Genomic DNA, 11,197 nt, shown 5'->3' on the forward strand with positions numbered 1-11,197 from the left:
CTGGCCAGAATTGCAGGGGATAGACATTCTGTTTTAAATGTCGTTTGAGACAGGGGTTTATCTTTCTTGAATTTGGCTATGCTGTTTTCCCTTCAGTCCCTCAGCTGAAGGTGATAACTAACAAGGAATCGCCGCAGAACGGAGAAGCAATTTTCTTTCTTTTAGGTAGCATGCTGCTGTGGCAGAGACACATGGCCACAAGGATTCAATTATAAAACTCTCATTTTGATATATAAAAAGATTACAAACAAAGCACGGGGCAAAATAAAGTTGCAATTTCAGCTTGAGTCCAAAGTAGTTGACAATCTCCTAAACTGAAGCTAAAGTTATTTTGCTTAATTAGGAGTTAAAAAAAATCACTTCATAAAAGTCATAGTATTATGTACCAATTAGTCTATTAATATTTTTCCCCCTTTCTGAGGGTCTCAGAGAAAAACAACATTTTTCTTGATCATCTTTTTAAGATAAAAACCGTAGGCCAGGTAGAGCTTTCAAGCTTCTTTCTAGGATTTAGGGAAGGAAGGAAGGAAATGGGGAGAGGATAAAATTGCAGATTATTTCATACCTTTTACCAGTTCTAAACAGAAACCTACTTTGGCCTTTTGATGCACTGGTTTTTCCAAAAAAGGAGTTTTGGCTTTGGCCTAAAATCCCTCTGGAACCATTGTCCTGTCCATTTAAATGCAACCCCAGGAAGGCTAGTATAGTGATACATCTCACATATAAACTTTAGTGTAAAATAACTGGGTACAAAACGTTGGATTCTTTATCTCAACAGCAGCAAATATCTATGTACAAATGGGAGCTACTTTTCTCAAAACCGGACTCTGTCCATTTCCTGAATTAACTTTACCATTGTGGTTTGGTTGTTGTTTTTGGTGGGCAGAGGTGCAATTGGGATGAGGGAAGGGAGTTCTTGCACTGGTCAGGTGGCCAGGCAAGTTTACCAAGGAGCTCATTCTGGCTCCAGAAAGGGGAGTAGGTCATCCCTACTTCCCGAAACTGGATCACTCCCACTCCCTGAAACCGGGAGCGGATCATCCCTACTCCCGGAAACAGGGAGCAGATCATCCCCACTCCCCGCTGAAGAAGGAAGGCAGTCACTGCCTAGCTCTCTGCCACCTGCGACTCTGGACTTGATTGTCCCCAGAAGACCTTCAAAGGATCTGAATGTGGCCGATTTCTTCATGTCTCCAAGCTTCCTGCAGATGGCAGAGCCCATGGTGGACAGGGCAGCTGACCTCTTTTGTTTCATTTAGGCTTTGGAGACCTGAGCATCGTGCCAGCTCTTGGACAGATTCTGCCTCAGCCCCACCAAGGCCGTCAGGTCCAACTTCCTCGAGCTCCACGCAGAGTCTCTCTTTGGCTGCCAGCACACAGCGTAGGGTTACAATTTCTGCCTCCAATTTACCAACCTCAGATTTGAGCTTCTTTTTCTCCGCCTCTGTGAGATCCTCTGGTTCGGCAGTCCGGTGGGATTCATACGTGGCCGCAGAGGTCTCTATCATGGCGCCTGGCATCGGCTGAGAAAGAAGATCTTCATGAAGAGAGTCCAGGTCCAATTCTTGGTAGAGATAGTCGAACTCATGGCCAGAGGAAAAGTAGTCTTGGCCAGCAGAGTCGAAGTCTAGGCCTTCGGGGTCAGACTGTAGGGTGGGGTGGGATGGATCCATAACTTGGCCAGTGGAATGGACGCTGTGGCCAGTGGGTCAGTGTCCTGGCTGCGGAATAGATGCCTTGGTTTACCGGGTCCACTTCCGGATGGGGTTGGAGGTGTGGCTGGGGGGTAGGGTATGTTGGGTTGAGGTCGTGGAGGCAGAGGTGGGACTTCTGGCCCGAAGGCCGCGGAGGACAGAACTTGGACTCAGCCTGTGCACCTCCAATGCTCTTAGTGGGTTAGACATCACAACGTCCCTGTGAGGTAGGTGCTGCTACAGTTGTCAGGGAGGAGAGGTATTTTCCCTCCTGCCTCAGAGGTGACTGGTCCTGCCCTTCAAACCAAGTCTGACTCCCCTTACGGACCTCTTTCCACCACAGCAGCCATTTTTAAAACCTTGAAAATCAGTTGAACTTTTTGTGCTAACAGAAATTTATGACAAAGCCTCATACATAAAATAAATAAAAACTGCCTCAAAGTGGGGCAGGGAGTCTAGGACTCCTGGTCTTGTACCCTCCCAATTTTCCCTTCCCAGCTTCCCTAAGGGGCCTGAGAAACTCCTGGCACCACTCATAAGGTGTATATGAAGGCCCCTCAAAACTCTTAAGTCTAACAGTGCTCCCATGGCATGAAGTATCAACAGTGCCAGAGGCTTGGGATAGTGGAACTTAGAAAGTGAGTCTGACCAGTCACAATTGTCTATTTTAGGGAGGGAAAGGGAGGGAGAATGAGTAAATCTATAATAGTTGTGTCAAGTTTAAGCTTAAGAAAAGCAAACGCTACTGTACTATGAGAATTTAAGAGAGAAGAAATAAGATATATGCAAATAGACAGTGCATGGGTTTTCAATGTTGCAGTTGCATTTTCTTTCTTTTCCAAGCATCCACTTACATTTCTGAAGGCACGTCTGTCCATATACATGGTTATCAGTTGTGGGAGGTGGTCTGCACAGAAAAGTAGTAGTAGTTGAACAGGCTCTGTCAGGATGCCAACGTACCATATCCCCTACTTCTTTCTATTCAGAGCTGGTAATTTATACAGCGGAAAAATCAGGACTTCAACCCAGTAACGGCAGGTGGTCAGGTATCATTTAGCTCATTGCCTGGCTGCTCATTACCAGGGAATAGCCTTGAGCAAGTCTTAGTTTCTAGTGGTTTTGTTGGATATTCTGGTAGTTCTTGCAAGCATGATCTTGTGGAACCTGATATGATCCTCAGCAAATTTCAGCTGTTTGCCATACTCATGTCTATGTAGCTATAATTAAGCATCTAGCTGGGCATCCAAACCAACTTCAAACCTTTGGATTTATACTTAATAATCCTTTCATATAGCTCAGTAGTGTTTATTATTGTCTTACTTTGAAGTATGTGCCTCCCTGGATTAAAAAATGAGGATTGTCCTTGTTGAAAACATGAAGGCTAATGAGGGATTTGGCTGTGTGTATAAAGGCCTGAAAAGGGCAGTAAGGACTGCCTAGAAACTGTTTTGTTCCAGAGGCTGAACTCTTCCTCAGTTGCCTGCAGAACGCTAGTGGTTTCAGGAATGTTCTAACCCTGAACCAGTGCTCTTCTTTTAAAACTGAGGATGAAGGGTAAAGAAACCCCTGAATTACACGGAGCATACATTTGTCTATTCCAAGTTGAGACTCCAGATAACCATATTTGAGCTTGCACTTGATTATCCTTCTCTGAATTGTTTCAGCCACCAACCTCACTGCCTATTTTCTTATTTCTATGTTTCCTCACCCTTCAGTTCAAAGTATGAAATCTTTTGTTAACCTGTGATTCTTTTTGGTAGAGTAATGATTTCCCTCATAGCAAAATTGACCTGACCTCTCTGAGAAACTTCGTTTCCATATCCCAAATCAAAACATGGCCTCTGAATATTGGCCATAAAAAGAAATGAAATTGAGTTATTTGTAGTGAGGTGGATGGACCTAGAGTCTGTCATACAGAGTAAAGTAAGTCAGAAAGAGAAAAACAAATACCGTATGCTTACACGTATATATGGAATCTAAAAAAAAAAAGGTTCTGAAGAACCTAGGGACAGGACAGGAATAAAGACGCAGACGTAGAGAATGGACTTGAGGACACGGGGAGGGGGAAGGGTAAGCTGAGATGAAGTGAGAGAGTGGCATGGACATATATACACTACCAAATGTAAAATAGCTAGCTAGTGGGAAGCAACTGCATAGCACAGGGAGATCAGCTCGGTGCTTTGTGACCATCTAGAGGGGTGGGATAGGGAGGATGGGAGAGACATGCAAGAGGGAGGAGATATGGGGATATATGTATGTGTATAGTTGATTCACTTTGTTATAAAGCAGAAACTAACACACCATTGTAAAGCAATTATACTCCAATAAAGATGTTAAAAAAAAAAAACAAAACACAAAACAAACAAAGAAAAACATGGCCTCTGGAAAGGGGCCTCCTAGCTAGTAATATTCTGACCTCCTGAGTAGGCCTAGAAAAATAAGTTACACAATGGAACAGTCCATTTTATTAGGCTTATGCATAACCACATACAAAACAACACATATGTTTTGAAAACGTAGATCTATCAAATGAAATTTTACTTAATTTATAATGAATCTAACCAACTGTTTGAATAAACTATCTTTTTAAGATGTAAAATACCAAACTATTGCCCCATGATTTTAGAACCTCAGCTCTCTAGATTAGACAATGAAATAATCAGTATTCCACAGAAAGGCTCACAAAACTGTTCATCTGAAGCTTAAAGCTTTTCGATGCTATTTGCACACTAAAAACAGCCAAAATATTTGATTCAGTAACCTCTGAAGAAAGAGCTTGAAAATTATTTTTAATCCCACAATGGATTGCTATATTATTTTCCCAAGAAAGACGTTATTGACCTATTTTTAGCAAAGAATAAACTTTGAATTATTTTTCTAGTAAGGATGATGGATTTATACCAATCCTTTGTAAATGTAAAGGTAAATGATACAACAAAATGGTTTTTTTCTCTTAATGTTTAGAAGCCTGTATATTATGTTTTGGAAATAAATTATTGAAACTTGAATGTAAAAGCAAAGTCATACCACTCACCAGGTCTGGGTTGTTTGGGGATGGAAGGAGCGAGATTGTAGTAATTGATACTTGAGTCTAGAAATGATTAGGGACTTGTACCAGTGTCAGCCGTTTTAACCACTTGACTTCTTTTGTTATGGAAGGTCAATGCAGAGCTTCCTGATTACATCAGCTCTTGTAAAATAATCCACATTGGTGGTTCAGACTGCTTCTAAAGAACTGACAACTCACCCTGTAGTCCGGTCATTTGCACTGCTAGATTTAACCATAGTGAGTTCTCTAGGACTTTATTTCTATGATGACAGAACTACTACCATGAACATTTTGTTCATTTTAGCTGAAAAACAGGAAAAATGTTTAAATGTTTAATTGGGCCTGAAAATAAGGCATATAGTTGAAAACCTAATCCAGTAAGAATGTTTCAAGAGTAGGAGAAGAAAATTGGTAGTTAGGCTTTTCTTGTGGAAAGCCATAATATTATATTTGATTTCAGTTTGCAAGTTATTTTCATAACTATCTCACATCATAGCCCAGCTCCATCTGTAATATATGCAGTGAGTCACCTTCCCCATAGATATTCTCCAGCATGAACTGGAATATTTGCTGCAGTTTACAACTGCACAGGTTATAGGTAACAGTCCTCACATTTCAGTAGTTCAGTTGGTCTTCATTTAGAACCAGGGTGACATTTCCTTTCAGCAGCCCTTCTACATGGACTAATTAACTTAAAAAAATAGTGAGGTATATTATAGCGTAGGATTTTCTTCTCTGAAGCCCAAACATACTATCAGGATATTAAATTGGAGCTTATTTTAAGTTGGAGAGTTATTCACTCTCTTTGGTGGTGTATATAATTGTAGCCGGAATCCTTGGGGGAATCAAATTAAAATTCAGAATCTGGTTGAATCTGAAGAACTAATGTTCTCCTCTCCGCATTTGCATGAGATGATATGTACGGGATGAAGGGGCTTGTTAGGAGGAATTTTACGTACGGATCCTCAGAGGTAGAAGAAGAGGAATGACAGGGAAGTGGAGGGGCGAAGAGAAGGGAAAAGAAAATGATCAAAAGATATAGGAACGTCCCTAGATTAAAAATGAAGATTCTTCCTGTTGGAAACATGAAGGCTGTATATATAAAGACCTACAAAGGGTAGTAAGGGCTCTTTAAACACTATTTTGTTCCAGAGAATGGACTTTTCTTTTGATGCTTGCAGAAACACTAGTGGTTCCAAGAATTTTCTCAGACTGAACCAGAAACTGCCCTCTTAATGCTGAAGATGAAGGGCAAAGAAGCCCAAGAACTAAACTAAATAAAGGGCAGTATGAGCAGACTTTAGGGGGAATTTCACAACAGAAGGTGTTCTCATTCCCTGTTTTCATTTGCATGAGGAAAGTGGGGGGAACAGATTATCCCTTCCCAGAAGTTTTGATTTTGTTTTTTCTCCTTACGTGTTGGAGGATAGCAGGTTGGATGGTAAGTCCTGGGGACAACAGTAGGGAGTCATCTAAGAGAAGAATGTAGGTGAAGCTGGCACATGAATCAGTAAAGACTTGGTCAATTATGGGCTGGTAGAAATAGGTTGTCTGTGCTCTGCTAAGGAACCCAGGGTTCGGTGTGTTTCTCTAGTCAGGATCTAGAAATTAGGAGGATTCCTTAAAACGGAACAGGGGGTTGTAAAAAGACATTTTTACACTTGCTTCTCACTATCACCCTCCTCCCCAGCCAACACACTTCCTGAATTACATGCAGTTTCAACAAAGGCGTAGACTGCTATTAAAATGTCTGTAAGGGACCCAGATTACTTGACCCTTAATTAAGCAGGAAAATTTATCTAGAGGATGTTCAGATTTTGAGTACTAAGAGATACACTTTCCCTCAAGGGACTGGGCACAGACTGGACATCCATAGAGAGAACAGATTAGAAGCACATGTAAGGGCTGGTCCTGAGCATAGAGGACTCCAAGAAGTGACTGGGGAGACTTGGTGGCGTGGGGTGGTGGTGTGCTTAAGTCCTGAAGCTTGGCTCTGAGGGTTGAGAACCAGCAAAATGTGGGGGCAAAGCAGTTTGACTCACTTGTACCCAGTGGCTGCAGAGACCTGGGGGCAATCAAGCTGCTAATAGAAAACTCACAATCTTTTAAAGATTATGACCATTGTGGTGAATTTGCTATAACACATAAAACCTAAGGCTTGGACTCTACTCCGTAGTTGCTTAGCTCTTCTTGTTTTAAATCTGTCATGCCTGCTATGGCAACAGCATAATTACTTTATTTCCTCGATTCTGAGACACAATCAATTGTAAGACACATCTTCATTTTAATAAGAGGTTTCTAGGAGGAAAAACCTGTATTAAATCACACACTGATTAAATCATGCAATCCCAATTTTAGAAACATTAAAACGCCACAAAATGTGAATATTAGAAGTGAAGAAATACAGTAGTAATGCAGCAAACTATAAACACTAATGGCTCCGCTTGATTCTTCTACTGGAGTTCAGAATGGACTTTCATTTGTACTGGTTCCTCTTCTCTTTCTGAAAGAAAAGACAGAAGGGAAATTAGCATTTATTAAATATCTTCTACAATAATAAAAATAATGGAGATATCTAATGTTTATTGACTACTTATTATGTGCCGGGAATTGTTCTAAGTGCTTTCACATGTGTTATTTCATTTAATCCTCATAATAATCTTGAGAGGTAGGTATTAGAAATACTATTAATCTCTGTGAGACTCAGTTTCCCATTTCTGCAGATCAAGAAACTGAGATGCACAGAAAATAACTTGCCACATAGTTATTAAGTAGCAAATTTGGGATATTACTCTATAAACCTAGGGCTGCTTCATTTTTTTAAACTCATACTTAAAACTCTTTATTATCTTTCTTACTTCTGAAATATAATATGCATGTAAAAGTATACATATGTACTTTAAAAAATTATAAATGTAAATAACTATGTACTCACCACTCAACTAACAAATAGTGTTTCCAGTGTTTTTGAAGCATGATACGTGTCCTTCTCATTCTATTTCCTTCCTCCCGGTTAACCTCTATTCCAAATTTTGGGGTGATCATTCCTTTTTTTCTTCATAAGTTTTTACCTCCTTTTGTGTCTATAAATAATGTATTACTTAGTTTTGCCATTTTTTGAACTTTATTTTTATTGAGGTATAATTGACACATAACAGTTTCAGGGGTATACCATAATGATTTGATATTTATATATTTCTTGACCCTTGAACAACAGAGGTTTGGACTGCACAGGTCCACTTATACATAGATTTTTTTCCAGTAAATACGTACTGTAGTACTACATGATCCACAATTGGTTAAATCCATAGTTGTGGAATCATGGATATATTGGGCCAACTGTAAATTATATGTAGATTTTCAACTCTGAGGGGATTGGCATCCCTAACCCCCGTGTTGTTCAAGGGTCAACTTTATTGGGAAATGATCACTATAATAAATCTAGTTAACGTCTGTCACTATTTTTGAATGTTATATAAATGGAATCATACCTTATGTATTCTTCTGTGACTTGCCCACTGTTTTTAAGATTCATCCGTGTTGGTGGTATTGCTATAATTTATTCGTTTTCACTGCTCTATAGTAGTCCTTAGTATGTATATAACACAACATATTTAAACATTCTATTTATGAAAGTTCTTTACTGAGACACTGAGACTTTACTGAGACTTTACTGAGTTCTTTACTGAGACTTGAAGGTTAGTTTCCCTGGTATACCACCCCAGGCCAGAAGCCTGTCTGAAGTCTACTCCTGCATATACACTTAATGTTTTCTTGCACATGTGACTTCATATTTGTTCACAATAGACTGTTCTTTCCTGAAATATATCCTGAAACATATTTGATGTGTTATCTTTCCAGCCTCATTTCTTCCACTTCCCATCATATACTTTGTACTCCAGGGCTAAATTACTGCAGTTCTGAAAACTTCAAATTCACTGTATCCTCTTGCCACTAGGCCTTTGCACATGTTTCTCTTTCTGCCTGGAATGCTTATTTCCTGGCTAACTCTTGCCCACCTATCAGGAGTCGTCTGGTTGCAAAAGCCTTCTTCCAGGGGCTTCCCTGGTGGTAGAGTGGTTAAGAATCCGCCTGCCAATGCAGGGGACACGGGTTCAAGCCCCGGTCCGGGAAGATCCCACATGCCACAGAGCAGCTAAGCCCATGAACCACAACTACTGAGCCTGCGCTCTAGAGCCCATGAGCCACAACTACTGAGCCTGCATGCCACAAATACTGAAGCCCGTGTGCCTAGAGCCCGTGCTCCGCAAAAGAGAAGCCACCGCAATGAGAAGCCCGCACACCGCAATGAAGAGTAGCCCCTGCTCGCCGCAACTAGAGAAAGCCTGCGCACAGTAACGAAGACCCAATGCAGCCAAGAATAAAATAATAATAATAATTTTAAAAAGCCTTCTTCCATTACATTCTGGTTTGGGCCTTCTCCTTGAGTTAACAGAGGGGACTTCCTGCTGTCATCTCAGGGTTTAGTCTGAGTTGGTTTTCTGGAGTATCCAATATATTACTGAATAAAACTGCATATTGCACTTGGTGCCTGGAAAGACTGTATGAAAGGTCTGTTTTGTATACTAGTAACTCTAATGAACAGGAAACATGGAAATAACCATTGTTAAAAAATGTCCTTAGGTTGGGGGTAGGGCACAAATCACATCCTTGTTGGTGAAAGAGAGATGGAAAAATAAAGATTATTTTCATTTGCCTTCAGGTCTTTTGGCTAGATTCCAGAGGACTTTCTCCAAGAGCAACAAGATAAAAGCCACCCTCTTTGCCTGGAATTAGTTCTCTGGCATGGGAAAGAAAACCTCTCATTTTTTTCCCTCTTTGTGTTTTTCTGACACTAGCTGCTTATCTATTGAATATCTCACCAAGAAGTGCCTCAAGGGATGAGTGGAGATGGTAAGTAAAAATCATATATTTGGTTATATACTTTTAAAGAAATAACCTATTGATTTTTTAATAGTTTTAGATTTACATTTTTTAAAGAAGGGTTTATGCAGACTGTTTTTATTTTTAACACACATTTTTTAATGTTTTTGTAATTTTTCAAAAAATTTTATTGGAGTATAGTTGATTTACAATGCTGTGTTAGTTTCAGGTGTACAGTAAAGTGAATCATACATATACATATATCCACTCTTTTTTAGATTCTTTTCCCATATAGACCATTACAGAGTACTGAGTAGAGTTCCCTGTGCTATACAGTAGGTCCTTAATAGTTATCTATTTCATATATAGTAGTATGTATATGTCAGTCCCAACCTCCCAATTTATCCCTCCCCACCTTACCCCCTGGTAACCATGTTTGTTTCCTACATCTGTAACTCTATTTCTGATTTGTAGATAAGTTCATTTGTACCTTTTTTTTTAGATTCCATGTATAAGCAATAGCATATGATATTTGTCTTTCTCTGTCTGACTTACTTCACTCAATATGACAATCTCTAGGTCTACCCATGTTGCTGCAAATGGCATTATTTCATTCTTTTTTATAGCTGAGTAATATTCCATTGTAAATATGTACCACATTTTTTTTTCTTTTTCTTTTTCTTTTTGTTTTTTGTTTTTTGCTGTGCTGTGCGGCATGCAGGATCTTAGTTCCCCAACCAGGGATCGAACCCGTGCCCCCTGCAGTGGAAGCACGGAGTCTTAACCACTGGACTGCCAGGGAAGTCCCTTTACCACATCTTGTTTATCCATTCCTCTGTTGATGGACATTTAGGTTGCTTCCATGTCCTGGCTATTGTAAATAGTGCTGCAATGAACATTGGGGTGCACGTGTCTTTTCGAATTATGGTTTTGTCCAGATATATGCTCAGGAATGGAATTGCTGGGTCATACGGTAGCTCTATTTTTAGTTTTTTAAGGAACCTCCATACTGTTCTCCATAGTGGCTGTACCAATTTACATTCCCACCAACAGTGTAGGAGGGTTCCCTTTTCTCCACACCCTCTCCAGCATTTATGGTTTGTAGATTTTTTATGATGGCCATTCTGACCAGTGTGAGATGATATCTCATTGTAGTTTTCATTTGCATTTCTCTAATGATGTTGAGCATTCTTTCATGTGTTTGTTGGCAATCTGTATATCTTCTTTGGAGAAATGTCTATTTAGGTCTTCTGCCCATTTTTGGATTGGGTTGTTTGGTTTTTTGATATTGAGCTGCATGAGCTGCTTGTAAATTTTGGAGATTAATCCTTTGTCAGTTGCTTCATTTGCAAATATTTTCTCCCATTCTCAGGGTTGTCTTTTCGTCTTGTTTATGGTTAATGTCCATTTTCTATTCCAGAATTTCACCCACAATACCACATTACATTTAGTCCTAGTGCCGTCTTAGCTAGGCCTGTGACAGTTTTTTGGACTTACCTTGTTTTTGATGACATTGACAGTTTTGAGTAGTGTTAGTCAAGTGTTTTGTAGAATGTCTATCAACTTGAGG

At 39.8% G+C, this 11,197-nt stretch overlaps 1 protein-coding gene across 1 annotated transcript; it reads right to left on the reverse strand.

The window, feature by feature from the left end:
* Positions 1-955: 955 nt before the first annotated feature.
* On the reverse strand, positions 956-1,658 carry TPD52L3 (TPD52 like 3). Its single transcript, XM_059926425.1, is given in 2 exon segments — positions 956-1,340; positions 1,342-1,658. Coding segments are annotated over 2 exon segments (564 nt in total). The 5' UTR covers positions 1,521-1,658.
* Positions 1,659-11,197: the final 9,539 nt, after the last annotated feature.

This window comes from Balaenoptera ricei, chromosome 6 (genome assembly GCF_028023285.1).
Source record: "Balaenoptera ricei isolate mBalRic1 chromosome 6, mBalRic1.hap2, whole genome shotgun sequence".
In the NCBI taxonomy this organism is placed as follows: domain Eukaryota; kingdom Metazoa; phylum Chordata; class Mammalia; order Artiodactyla; family Balaenopteridae; genus Balaenoptera; species Balaenoptera ricei.